At 50.2% G+C, this 14624-nt stretch overlaps 1 protein-coding gene across 1 annotated transcript in view; it reads left to right on the forward strand.

Moving 5' to 3' along the window:
- The window catches only part of PREX1 (phosphatidylinositol-3,4,5-trisphosphate dependent Rac exchange factor 1), a 221999-nt gene that overhangs the window by 155529 nt on the left and 51846 nt on the right, over positions 1-14624 (forward strand). The window contains exons 11-14 of the mRNA XM_049870048.1: positions 5185-5285; positions 5577-5680; positions 5923-5972; positions 9637-9712. Coding sequence (XP_049726005.1) covers positions 5185-5285; positions 5577-5680; positions 5923-5972; positions 9637-9712 — 331 coding nt within the window. The remainder of the gene's footprint in view (positions 1-5184; positions 5286-5576; positions 5681-5922; positions 5973-9636; positions 9713-14624) is intronic.

Raw genomic sequence — 14624 nt, forward strand, 5'->3', positions numbered from 1 at the left:
AGAGGGGATGAGACCTGCTCAAGGCCACATGGCCAGGAAGTGGGGAGCTGAATTTGAGAACAGGATGGGGTGACTATAGAGCCTGTGCTCTCGCCCATGGCACTCTGCTGTATCTTTTTTGTATCTTTATCTCTTCAGCATATTTCACGTTTCCTTGATACTCGCTTTCTCCATATCCATTTCTGCTACTAGACGGGGAGCCACGTGAATGCAGAAAGGGTCTGATTTATCTTTCTAACCTTCAAGGGCTGAGCTCTGGGTCAGACTTGGACTCTAATCCTAATTCCCTTACTTTTTTAGCTGTGTGATTCTGGGAAAGTTTCTTAATCTCTCTGAGCCTCAGTAAATGATCTATTAAAGAGCGCTAATAAAATGTGCCTTATAGGATTGTTGGAGGATGTAATAAGATAATGCACATGGCACGCCCACCAGGAATGATGGAAATGTGTATTGGGTTTAAGGAGCAACCTGTGTCTGCCCTACTCAGAGACAAAACTAATAGGTACCCCGTGAAAAAAGGAATACAATTTGTATATTTTCGTGGGGACACCATGGGAGGAACAATGGCTTTGCTCTCTAGGAGCCTCAGATGTGTTACGGAGACAAATGGAGTCACTCAGTCCATTCATGCAGTGTTTTTATTAAGTCCTTACCACATGCCCACAGTGAACGGGACAGATGACAGTCCTGCTGTCATGGAGATAACAGTTCAGTGGGGAAAGCAGAAAATAGACAAATAAGTTAAGGTAATTTCAGAGGGTTGATGGATGCTGTATGGAAATCAGTAGATCCATGTAAGGAGGAGAGGAAATGGAGGTGTTTATTCAGCCAGCGTGGTCAGGAGAAGCTCTTAGGGGAACCAACATTTAAACAACAATCTGACTGAAAAGCAAGAGCCAGCCATGACCTGGGGAAACAGCGTTTTCAGCAGAGGGCATCTGTTGCCGTCAAGTCGATTCTGACTCACAACGACCCTATAGGACAGAGTAGATCTGCCCCATAGGCTTTCCAGGGAGTGGCTGATGGATCTGAACTGCCAACCTTTTGGTTAGCAGCTGAGCTCTTAACCATGAGCCACGAGCGCTTCAGCAGAGGGAAAAGCAGGTGCAAAAGCCCTGAGGTCAGAATGAGCTTTGAGTGGATGGGGAAGTTCCAGGCCAATGTGGCTGGAATGGTGTGAGTGGGGTGGAGGGGCGGGGGAGACGAGGCCACAGGGATGAGCGGGACCACGTTATGCAGGGCCTTGGAAGGGGTTCGGACTTTATTCTGGGTGTCTGAGAAGCCACTGGAAGATCCTAAGAAGGGGTAGGAACGGAGATAGAACTCCTCAAACAGGCCCTGGATGCGGGTGTGGTTGGAGATATCAAAGCTCAGAGGACACAGTAGGGTGGGAGTGTCCTGGAGGGAGGTAGAGGCCTTTGGTTCTACCCTTGACAGATTAGATTGTTGCTGTTAGTTGTGATCAGTCAGCTCCAACTCATGGCAACCTTATGTATAGCAGAACAAAGCGTTGCCTGGTCCTGTGCCATCTTCATGATCGTCGGTATGTTTGAGTCCATGGTTGCGGCTAGGTGTCAATCTGTTCATTTATTGATGTCCAAGGTGCAAGCGGCCTTGCTGTCTCATCCACCTGTGTCCTGGGCTAGTGCAGGGTCTTAGCATGTAAGAGATGATCAGTAATGATTTGCAAACATTGCCACAGGCATCTTCAGAAACAGCAAACAGGGGGCTTACAGGGATGGACATAAACACCCAAGTCCCTGCCCTCATGGCACTCACAGCGCATGGAGTGGGCAGTCCAGACAAAGGGGATTCTTGTCCTGGGTAGGAAGTGGTCCACTGGGTGCAGCTCAGGGCTTTCCTGGGAAGACTGAAAGACTGACCTATGTATTCCTTGTGTCTGGCCTAGGGCTTGCCACCTAGTAGGCCCAGTAAACGCTGACTGGGTAATTGACACCAGGAGCAGGCAGGAAGGGTGGAGGGGTTCAAGCTGACTCATCCTAACCCTCAGCCAGTCCCCCATTCCCTGTACCTCTGACTCCCCACCGAGCTAGGCTGACCAGCTCCTGAGTTCCCAGCTCACCTCCACACTGCCCTGAGTTATGCCTTTCTGGAACACTGGACCTTGCTGCCTGTGTCCCCAGTCCCCCGTCACCTGGCAGATGCCTGGCTTCCCAGCCTCCGTCCTCACTCAGGGCCTTTGTGCATGCTGTTCACCCTGTGTGAACACCCTTCCCACTGACCCAGTGCAGCTCGCAGATGTGTTTTCCTTGGCTCACGTGCTGTTTTCAGAGAACGTGGGATTAGATATCAGCATTGAACAGCTGGGAGATTGCACAGGAAATTCCGGATTTCCGGCTTCTCTTGAAAAGCATCTGGTTCTCTCGGATTAGATGCTTTAGTCTTCCCATGCGGCTGCACAGAGTCGCTGGCTGGGTCCACACAGACTCCACCTGGCCTGTTTTGCTCATTTACAGGAGTTGGAGTTACAGATGAACTTCATCTGGTTTTGCATACTGGGATCTTGGCAGTGTAAGATTTCGTATGATTAAAAAGTTTAGCTGCTAAATCCAGAAGGCCCTGAGTGAACTGCTTGCTGGGTGGATCCTTTTGAGGCCCAGAGAGGGATGACGACTTGCCCAGATTTGCCCAGCAAGCTGTGAACCCCTCTTGATCCTTAAAAAGGTGGCAACACCCCACTCAGGAACACGGGTTACAGTCACTGTCCACCTGGCTATCTTCTTGTCCCCCAGCAGCTGCATGGGGCACTTCCTGTACCCCCTCCCTGGCCACAGGGCCACCGGTCAGACAGCTGGTGGGCAGCTGGACGCCAGCCGGGTCTCCAGCTTCCGAGAGTGGGCGCCCAGCATCTGCTCACCTCCGTCAGCAGCTGGCAGCATTTTTCTTCTCTCTCTCTGGTGTTTGGGACCCTGAGAATGGAACTGGGGGTGGGCAGAACCCAGAACAATCTCTTGCCCACCCAGGGCTCCCGTGCCATTTCTTCTACACCCCCTCTGCCTCCACTGGCAGCTCTCTGAATGCCTCGGTACATACCGCTACCTACACGCAAGGCAGGTCTTTGCTCAGCCAAACACTGGGAGCTAAAAATAGCCCTGCCCCCTCTGGCCCTGTAATTGGAGGCGGGACAGCTGCTTTCGATAAGCGGGAGAGTACCGTGCTCTGGCCAGCTGCCACCTGCTTTTATTTAACACAGATTGCCTTGGTGGAAACTGTCCCGGCCTGGGCTCTCCCTTTTCCCCGCTGACTCTGAGTGGGTTGAGTTCTGCGCTAAATCAAGAAGCACCCCCCCAGCAGCCAGGACCTGGGGGCCTGGCAGAACCTCTGCCCCATAGGGGCAGTTACACTGGAGTCAGAAAAGCTGCTGGGTACCCTCTGCCCCATGAGTGCTTCTGCCTCTACCGGAGACCTCCTCGCTGACCCCAGAACATGCCTTGTTTGGTGGTTCATTCCTTCGATTATTATTGATGACTGAGCCCTAACGGGGTTAGACCCTGTTCAGTCCCTGGGTGGTGTAAATGGGTAATGCGTTCAGTGCTAACTGAAAAGTTGGCCGTTAAAGGCCACCCAGCAGTGCCTCGAAGAAAGGCTTGGTGATCTAGTTTGGAAAATCAGCCATTGAAAACCCTCTGGCACAGCTCTCTGACACATGTGGGCCTGCCATGAGTTGGAGTTGATGTGACAGCAACTGTTTTTTTTGGTTCTTGGTACTGGGGCTGTTGCTGAGAATAAGATTGATAAAAATACCTGCTCACATGGAGATTACCTTCTGGTTGGGGTAGAGGGCCAATAAGCACATAAATAAACCCATAAACAAGGTAATTTCAGGCAGTTGGTAAGTGCTGAAAAGAAAGACAGGGAGCTATGATGGACTGTGTGGGAGTAGAGGGCTGCTTTTGAGAGGTAGTTAAGGAGGGCTTCTCTGAGGAGGTGGCATTGGAGCTGAGAGCTGAAGGATGAAAAGAAATGCCACGTGAAGAGCTGGGGAAGGGTGTTTCCAGGCCAAGGGAGCAGCAAGTGCAAAGGTCCTGAGGCAGGCATTTTTGAAGAAGCGAAGGGTGGTGGACATGGCTAAAGCACAGTAAGTGGAAGGCGTAGGAGATGAGACAGTGAGGGCTGGGAGGCCAGGTGCTGCAGGGCCTTGTCATCATGTGAGCCGTGCTGAAGAGTTTGGGTTTTTTCCTGAGCGTAGTGGGGAAGCTCACTGGAGGGTTTTTTTTTTGGTAAATTTTAGAAAATTTTTATCGTGCTCTAAGTGAAAGTTTACAAATCAAGCCAGTCTCTCATACAAAAATTTATATACACCTTGCTATGTACTCCTACTTGCTGTCCTCCTAAAGAGACAGCACACTCCTTTTCTCCACCCTGTATTCCCGTGTGCATTCAGCCAGCTTCTGTCCCCTTCTGCCTTCTCATCTCGCCTCCAGACAGGAGCTGCCCACATAGCCTCATGTGTCTACTTAAGCCAAGAAGCCCACTCCTCACCAGTATCATTTTCTATCTTATAGTCCAGTCCAATCCCTGTCTGAAGAGTTGGCTTTGGTAATGGTTCTCACTGGAGGGTTTTAAGCTGGAGAATGACATGATTTGATGGCCATTAGTGCTCCTGACTCCCTACGGCTTCATTTCTTCTGTTGCTCATCTATTCCTCCATGTACTCACTCATACATGTAGCCACCCATCACCCATTTCCCCACCCATCCACCCAACTATCCATCTACTTAGCTTCCTCCCCTCCACTCACCCATCCATCCATTCTTCCATTTACCCAGTCATTTATCTATCAAGTCATCCACCCATCTATCCACCCACCAGCTCACACATCTACCCAGTATCCATTCATGTAGTTATCCACCCACCCACCCACCTACCTGCCTGCCAGCCTGCCCTCTCTCCTCCTCCCTTCCCTTCCATCTATCCACAGAGCCTGAGGGCCTGGGCACACCCACCTTTCTGCCCCTGGTCATGCGGAAAGGCCTCAGGCCTCAGTGTTTGGGGCCCCTGGTCCTCAGAACATGCCCAAGTCTGTGGGGGCCAAAGCCTTTCTTCCCTGTAGGAAGTTCCAGCTGTCCTTCCCAGAGGTGTGTGGGAGCAGGCCAGCTGTGTGCTGGTTCCTGGTCCCAGGATTGGGGATGTCCTCTCACCTGTCTCTTATGTTCCTGGCAGTGAGTTTGTTGCCTGGCTCCTGGAAATTGGTGAGATCAGCAAGACAGAAGAAGGGGTCAACTTGGGCCAGGCCTTGCTGGAGAATGGGATTATCCATCACGGTGAGTGGGGTCAGGGGTGCTCTGGACTTCTGGCAACTGCAGACACCTAGCTCCAAGCAGCAGATCCTAGCAGGGCCCTGCACAGAGCAGGGAGACCTGGTGTCTCTATCTACGTAATGGGGAAACAGTAGCACCTGCCTCACTGGAGTGAGAATGGGATGTCCGGTGACACTGTGTTCAGCACAGAGCCTGGCTGGGCCAATGATGACGATGGCAGTGGCCACTGGTGGGCTGTGGGTGGGGAGGGCCTGGGGGCATGCCTGGCCTCACCAGGCCCCTGGGTCCGTCCAGTCTCTGACAAGCACCAGTTCAAGAACGAGCAGGTGATGTACCGCTTCCGCTATGACGATGGCACCTATAAGGCCCGGAGTGAGCTGGAGGACATCATGTCCAAGGTAGGGACCCCTTGACTCTTATGACCCTGACCCAGCTGGTCTTCCTGAGACCCACCCCCAAGCCACCTCAGACCAGGCCTGTGCCCCAGAGGCCTGCTCTGCTCCCCAACTGGTCCCCACACCACCCTTTTCCACCCTGGGAGTCATCTCTCCCAGCAGCCTGGATGTGGACCCCTTGGCCGGATGGAGGGCCCTGGAGGATGTGGCCTGATCCCAGACTCCCCACTTTGTTTCTCTTTCAGGGTGTGAGGCTCTACTGCCGTCTTCACAGCCTATACACCCCGGTGATCAAGTAAGTTGCTCTCTCTAAGCTGCAGTTTTATCTTGCCCTTTTCCCAGCTCTGTGGCCTTGAGCTGGTGACTTGAACTTTCTGAACCTCAGTCTCCTTATCCATCAGACGGGCCAATAATCACACCTGTCCTCTAGGTTTGTCATTACGGTTAGTTAAGTTCTAGAGCCGGGCAGGGTGAGTTTGAAGTTCAGCCTGCTAGTTACCAACTGTGTGACCCTGGGCAGAGTAACTTAACCTCTCTGGAATTTAGCCTTTTCCTCTGTAGAATGGGGATAATAATAGGATCCACCTCAGGGCCTTTGTACTTGCTATTCCCTCCCCTTGGAATATTCTTCCTCTGCGTATCTGTGTGTTCAGTCCCTCACTTCCTTCAAATACTCCAAATCAGAAAGGTCTCTCCTGACCACCTTTATAAAGCATCACTACCCTGGCAGTCTATCCTTCCTTACTCCACTTTGGTTTTCTTCTTGAAGCTTGTCACTGGTCGACATTCTATGTATTTATTTGTTTATCTGTGTGCTTTCTCTCTGACTGAAGCGTAAACTCCCTGGCGGTGGGAATTTGTTCACTGCTGTGTTCCCCAGCACCTTGAACAGCTCCAGAGCAGCACCGCCTGGTAGAGCTTTCCTTACTGATAGAAATGCCCTGTTTGTGTCGTCCAGTGGGGCATCCATTCGTCACATGTAGCTTTTGAAGACTTGAGACTGAGGAATGCAGTTTTTTAAATTATAATTTATTTTTTTGTTGCTGAGACTATACACAGCAGAATGTACACCAATTCAGCAGTGTCTACATGTACAGTTCAGTGACATCGATTACATTCACACCCTCCTTTTCTGAGTTGTTCCTCCTCCATTAACATAAACTCACTGCCATCCAAGTTTCCTATTTAGTTTTTGAGTTGCTGTTGTCAGTTTGATCCCAGATAGATAGATATTAAAAGAGCACAATGCTCAAGGCAGGCATTCTTTACTAATTAAGCTGGATTATTGTTTGGTTTAAAGAGGAATTTAGGGGATATTTTTGGTTCAAGGTTGAAAGATTATTTCAGGGCAGTAGTTTCAGGAGTTCATCCAGCCCTCATGGTTCCAGAAAATCTGGAGTCCATGAGAACTTGCAGTTTTGCTCTGCATTTTCCCCCTTTTGATCAGGATTCGTCTACAGAATCTTTGATCAAAATGTTCAGCAATAGTAGCCGGACATCATCCAGTTCTTCTGGTCTTATGGCGAAGAAGGCTGTTGTTCATGGAAGTAATTATCCAGTTCTTCTGGTCTTATGGCAAAGAAGGCTGTTGTTCATGGAGGTAATTAGCCACACAAAAGAAATGTGATTTTTAATTTGATTTAATAATAATTGACTGGAGTTTAAATTAAAATGGCCACGTATTAGACAGGACAGGCTCAGGGCAGAGTAAACAACAACGCAAAATCCAACCCCAGTTGCTGTGAAGTTGATCCTGACTCATGGCAACTCCATGTATGTAACAGCAGACCTGTGCTCCGTAGGGTTTTCAGTGGCTGATTTTTCAGAAGTAGATTGCCAGGCTTTTCTTCTGAGGTGCCTCTGGGTGGACTCGAATCTCCAGCATTTGGTTAGCAGCCATGTGTGTTAGCCATTTGCACCACGCAGGGACTCCTGGGGCAGAACAACCTGTTTCAGTTGAGTCGATTCCAACTTGTTGCGACCTTGTAGGACAGAGCAGAACTGCCCCACAGGTTTCCAAGGCTGTCGACTTTGTGGAAGCAGACTGCCACATCTTTTCCCATGGAGCAACTCGTGGGTTCGAACCAGCGACCTTTCAGTTAGCAGCTGAATGCTTAACCATTGTGCCACCAGGGCTCCTTTAGGGCAGAAGTACAGTCAATAAATATTTGTTGAGTGAATGTTGGAAGGTAAGCCTCTTTTGCCTCGGTTTCTGCAGCTGTGAAATGGGCATAAGAGTAGCTCATACTGCTTGGGATGTTATGAGGATTAAATTCATGAAATGTGCTTTGAATGGCACCTAACATGTACTGAGTGCTCTATAAATGTTAACAATTGGTCCTTCCCTATACTACAACTCTTACAGCTGTGGGTGAGAAGACAGGAAGGGTAACTGGATTCTTACCCCAGCTACAAATTCCTCTGCCTTGTGTCTTGATAGCTCTTATCACCTCTCAGAGGAGGAGAGGGGAAGGGCCTTTTCCTGGCATTTGCTGACCTGGTTCGAGGTCAGGCCCTGGGAATTGCTTTCATCCAGGCCTCCCTCCGTGACTCCTCCGCGGATGCTCTTGTGCAAGCCCGAGAAGGTGGTTGGGCACTGCTGAAGGCCTGGCCCCAGCCCTCTCTGGGAAGGCCCCTCCATCAACCCCCAGAGAAACAAGCAGCAGGGGAGGGCAGCAAATCTCCAGTTACCACCCTGTGGTCTGCAGGGGGTGGGGCGGGGGGACAACTCCTGAATGCCTGGGAAAATCCCCCACTGGGCTTTCATTATCAGGCTTGACACAGGCTGGCCACAGAAACTCATTTTTGTTGGTTCCAAAGGCTGAGAACTTGTTGCAATTTGGCTGCAAGGTCAGCACAACCCACCGTGCAAGGCTCAGCAGGGGTTTGGATGCAATGACAGGTCAGAGCATTTACTCGACAAAGAACCCTGACTCTCACAGGCCCTACTCTCTGCTCTGTGTGATCCCCCACCAGCCTCCCGAGAGGGATTTCCATGCCAGGACTGCTTGCTACCTTTAAACACGCAAACATCAACAACAAAGAAAAGGAAGAAGAAAGGAGTGTGTTTCTCACTACAGACAGTCCCCTTACTACAGGCAGTCGTTATGAACCAACCCGCATGAAGCCTATTGTATATTAAAAATTCGGGGTACACACAATGATTTGTAATAACAAATGGATGCTACTTTGTGATGCACATCAAAACATTATTATTACTCTGTTCTGTTAAAGGTGTTTTTAGTGTGTCAGGAAGTGTTTCTTTAATGTTTTTTATGTGTAGAAAGGTATACACTGTATACTATATACTAAGACAAACATTTGACTGGCTGACATTAGATACGAACTGTACCTAACTGTTCGAACTTACATAAAAATTCGACTTAAAGACAGATTTAGGGATGGAACTTACTCATAATCCGGGGACTGCCTGTACTCTGTTAGAGTCAGTCGAGGTTTCTCAGCTTCAGCACTATTGACATTTTAGTCTGATGATTCCTTGTGGTGGAAACCATCTTGTGTATTGTATGGTGTTTAGCAGCACCCCTGGCTTCTGCCCACCAGATGCCAGTAGCATTAATTCCCCCAAGTTGGAACAACCAAACATGTCTCCAGATGTTGCCACATGTCTCCCGGGGGCACCATAGCCCCCGGTTGAGAAACCCTGGTCTAGAGAGTGGAAAGAATTTCTAGGGCCTTAGAGCCATCCGCTCCTGCCCCCTCACTCTGTAGGTGGGAATGGAGTCCTGGATTGGGAACGGACCTGCCTCAAGTCACGCTGCAGGTGACATGTGGACTCTGGCAGGCCTTGGATCACTGAATCCCTGCTCAGTGTTCTCCTCCGCGCTCCACCGTGTCCAGAGAGCCTTGGAGTCCTTCAATCGTGAGCACGTCAGGCAGGGACATGGGCACCGTTCCACCTGGTTCTCCCATTCATGGTGTGTGCCTCTTTTCCGCAGGGACCGAGATCACCACCTAAAGACCTACAAGTCGGTGCTTCCTGGGAGCAAGCTGGTGGACTGGCTGCTGGCGCAGGTGAGAGCTGTGCTTGGAACTAGGGTGACCAGCTATCTCGGTTGGCCCTGGACTGAGGGGTTTCCTGGAATACAGGGCTTCCAGTTTCAGAATGGGACAGTCCCAGGCAAACCAGGATGAGGTGGTCACCCCCTTTGGTACCAAACTGGGGCCTCCACGTAGCCCTTGCCATGTTATTCCTTTTTTTGTGTTAAATATGTAAGTAACAAAACATTTGCCGTTTCGTCTTTGCACATACAGTTCAATGACATTAAATATGTTCATCATGTCATTCCGCCGTCACCATTCCCAAATTTTTCCCTCACTCTTGATGTTACTCCTTTTGAAGAAGTTCTCAAGGGGCAGGGGCTGAGTGGAGGCTTGGAAAATGAATCACTGGGGCTGTTTTGCGGCAACTTGTCAGAGGCGTTTGTTCCATCTCCACTGCTTGTTTCGAGGTGCCTCAAATGCTCTTACCTGTCTGTGTCCTCTTCGTTGTGGCTCTTGTTCACAGGGTGCTTAACCTGCGCCAGGCCCTCGCAGGGGGTCGAACATCACCTCATTTTGTTCTCTGATCCTGACTTTATAGAGAGGAACTGGGGCTCAGAGAGGCTGAGTACCTGGTCCTAGGGCACACAGCCTTACAGTAGCAAAGCTGGGGCTTGGACAGGCCCATCATATTCCCTGGCACCTTGGTTCTGCAAGCTTCTCAGGGAACCCACAAGAATGTTCATTTCTGGGCTGTAAAAAGAGTGTATTGGCTCCGATAGATGCAGAGAAAACAGCAAAACCAAAATGGATCAATGCTTAATTAAACATCTACAGAGCACAGCATTCTGTCAGCCTCATTAATTGTTAAATTTAGCATTCATGGAAACTTCACACCATTTGAAAACAATTTGCTGGCTGGATTTTCTCACGTCGCAAGATTTCTGATAATCGCTGAGAAATCACAGCCAGTCTGTAAAGTAAATGTTTCTCAGCACCAATTAATTTCAAAAACAAGTTTAGAAAAATCCTTGGAAGAAAATGTTTTTTAAGCCAAAAAAGTATACTTAATGTGGGAGGTGAGTATATTTTAATACGTTTGCTACGTTGAGGGACCCTAAAGCCTGGGAGGCGTTGACAGGACTGTGGGTTTGAATTCAGATATGTAACGGCTTGGAAGCCCAGAGTTCAAACCGCCACTCCGCACAGGAAACCAGCCCAGAGTGTATGCTTCGTCTGTAGCCGGGCCGATCTGGTGATTCAGCGTTAGCGTCTGTAGCCTGGCCGATCTGGTGATTCAGCGTTAGCGTTTGTAGCCGGGCCGATCTGGTGATTCAGCGTTAGCGTCTGTAGCCGGGCCGATCTGGTGATTCAGCGTTAGCGTTTGTAGCCGGACCGATCTGGTGATTCAGCGTCAGCGTCTGTAGCCGGGCTGATCTGGTGATTCAGCGTTAGCGTTTGTAGCCGGACCGATCTGGTGGTTGATTCAGCGTCAGCGTTTGTAGCCGGGCCGATCTGGTGATTCAGTGTCAGCGTTCTTGCCCTCTGTGTGGAAGACTGGGGTTTAGTCCCAACCAGTGTACCTCACGTGCAGCCACTACTCATCCCTGTGTAGAGGCTTGTGTGTTGCTGTGATGCTGAGTAGACTTCAATGGAGCTTCCAGACTAAGATGAACTAGGAAGAAAGGCCTGGCAAGCTATTTCTGAAAATTAGCCAGTGAAAAGTCTATGGATCACAGTAGTCCGATCCACAACCAGTCATGGGGATGGTGCAGGATCGGGCAGCATTTTGTTCCATTGTGCAGGGTGTTGCCATGAGTTGGGAGCCCACTCAGTGGCAGCTAACAACAACAGACCTGAGTTCAGATCCCAGCTTTGCTGCTTCCTGGCTGAGTGACTTTGGGCGAGTTGCTTTACCTCCCCATGCCTCAGTTTCCTCCCCTGTAAAGTGAAGCTAAAAACCATCCCTTCCTCTTTAGTTTGTTTTGAGGATTCAGTGAGTTAATCATGTAAAGTGCTTAGAACGATGTCTAGCACAGAGTATTTGCTCGATAAATGCCACGGTTATCGTAAATCCTCATCTCTTTCCACAAAGGATTCAGGGTGGTTCAAAATTCCAGGCAGTATAGAAGGCTAGAAGGAGGACTGGTGGCACAGGGGTTAAGCACTCAGCTCTAACCAAAAGGCTGATGGTTTGAACCCACCAGCCACTCCATGAGAGAAAGATGCAGCGGCCTGCTTACTTAAAGGTTACACGGCTTTGAAAACCCTGTGGGGCAGTTCTGCTCTGTCCTATAGGGTCGCTATGAGTCAGAGGTGACGGCAATGGGTTTGGTTTTGGTTTTGTTTATAGAAGGCTAAAGAATTTCCCGAGGACTTAGGGGCACCAGAGCAATAAGACCAGGGAGCAGGCAGCCAGGGTGCTCCCAAGCATGCTGTGACCAGGTGGGGGTGGTGCTCAAGCATTTTGTTTTGGGGTTTAGGTGCTTTGGTCAGAGCCCAGCCATCCCTGTGGTCAGGGCTCTCAGAGATGCCTGCTTCTCACCACCAGGATGGACCATTCCGTGACCCATCCTCCCGCTGAGCTCCATCCATGTCTGCAGGCTGCCTGGTTGGTCCACCAGGATGGACTTTTCCATGGCCCATCCCACTGAGCACCATCCATGTCCAGGGGCTGCCTGGTTGGTGTCACAGTGGAATGTGGACATGGCTTCAAATGTCAGATCATGGGCTTGAGCTGAGCTGGGGGTGGGGCAGGTCAGGAGATGGTGAGAAGTCAGCGGATGGAGACATATCTGGAGACGGAACAGAGAGGATGCATGGCTGGGGGGACCAGGTGGGAATCCAGGATGAAGGTGGGATTTTGGTGTGGATTTTGGGTGAACAGAAACACCATTTATAGAGATGGGAAGACGAGAGAGAAAACACCAATCTGTGAGGAAAAGGAGATTCCTCCTTGGGCACAGAAAGATGCTCCGTTTGGGATGCATGCCTGTGAGGCTCCGCAGTGTGGGGTGGCAGAGGGGTTGGGCTCTACTAATCTAGAGCTTAAGGTGGCATCGCCCATGCAGATGCTCTGTTTCTAGTCAGCTTTTGGGAGGTATTTAAAATGTGGGATTAGAAGACAGTGTAGGGAAGTTAGATAAGACAGCTCTTTAACTCATTCTTTTCTTTCTTTTTTTTTTTTTTGAGCACCTACTGTGTACCAGGCACTGTTTCAGGTTCTGGGGCCACATCAGGCAAAAGTTCCTGCCCTCACAGACCTTAAGGGCTGGTGTGGGTTGAAGGGGTAGGAGAGACATTTAATGAACAAGAAAAATGAGTTGAACATGTTACTTGTACTTTCTGTGTTAGCTGGTGCTAGAGGTCAAAGTGGCGGAGTGGACAGCATGTGTGAGAGCCGGAGGGGAAGTTGCCCTCTCAGTGGGTGAGGGCTGATTACACAGGGCAGTCCAGGCGGACCTTATTGAGAAGGGACATTTAGGCAGAGACCTGGAGGAAGTGAGAACATCCCTGAGTTCAAATCCCAGCTTCTCGGGACATCTGGGACAGAACCTTCCATTCGGGGACAGAAGTCAAAGGCTCTGAGGTCAGAGTGACCTTGAGATGAGCCAGGAGCAGCAGTGAGGAGGCCAGTATGGCTGGAGTGGGTGAGGGGGTGCAAGGAGCTGAGGGGAGAGTGTGATGGGGCAGCCAAAACCAAAAAGATCTGTTGCTGTCAAGTTGATTTTGACTCATAGTGACCACGTGTGTTACAACTGTGTTGTGGAACTGAGCTCCGTAGGGTTTTCTTGGCTGTGATCTTTTGTGGACGTAGATCGCCAGGTCTTTCTTCTGTTGTGCCACGGAGTGGGTTCAAACTACCAACTTTTAGGTTAGTAGTGGAGCGGAGGCCATTTGTACCACCCGGGGACTGATGGGAGAGCCATCGGGCAGACAATCACGTGGGACCTTTAGGCAGTTGGCCGGACTCGACCACTACAGGCTCTGAAGAGAGGTCGGATGGTGCCTGACTTGGTTCTCACAGGATCCCTCTGGCTATATAGGAGGAAGAACTGAGGCACGAGGCCAGCAGCAGGGAGGTCAGTGAGGAGGCACTTCAGTCCTCCCAGCAGGGGAGGCCGGTGGCAGAGCAGGGGGAGAAGTGGCTGGATTCTCGGTATGTTTTCAAGGTAGATTGTCTTAGTCTCTTAGTGCTGCTATAACAGAAATACCACAAGGGGGTGGCTTTAAAAAAACAGAAATTTATTTTCTCACAGTTTGGAAGGCTGGAAGTCTGAATTCAGGGCACCAGCTCTAGGAGAAGGGTTTCTCTGTGGCTCTGGGGAAGGTCCTGCCTCAGCTTCTATAGCTCGGTGATCTGCAGTTCTTTGGTGATCCTCACAAGTGTTTCGCATTCTGCAATTTGTGCTTGCTGGTCTCTGAGTCCATGCTGCTGCCCATCACTCAGGTGATCAGATTTAGGCCACACCCCACACTGTCATGGCCTCATGAACCTAACAAAGAAAACCCTATTTCCAAATGGGATTGTATTCACAGGTGTAGGAGTTAGGATTCCAACACATTTTTCAGGACACAATTCAGTCCATAACATAGACTTGACAGGATTTGCCAATGGATGGATGGCATGTGGGAGGGGAGAGAAAGAGGGCCAGAGCAACTAGGGGGAAGGATTTACATTTGACTGAGACTAGGAGGCTGCAGAAGGAGCAGGTTTCCAGGGAGGCTCAGGATTGAGCTGAGGCTGCTGTAACATTTAGAGGTCCGGGAGAGGAGAAGGACCCAGCAGAAAGGACTGCCAGCAGTGGATTCTGTTTGGGGCTTGGTGTCAGGACAGGGTGGAGGTACTGCTTGTGGCCATGCTGATGGAGAAGCTGTGGTGCCGGCCCAAGGCACCTGGAGTAGCCTGAGTCGTTGTCTTGTGGGTCTTGAGATTCCTCCCCAC

This window comes from Elephas maximus, chromosome 25 (assembly GCF_024166365.1).
Source record: "Elephas maximus indicus isolate mEleMax1 chromosome 25, mEleMax1 primary haplotype, whole genome shotgun sequence".
NCBI lineage: Eukaryota > Metazoa > Chordata > Mammalia > Proboscidea > Elephantidae > Elephas > Elephas maximus.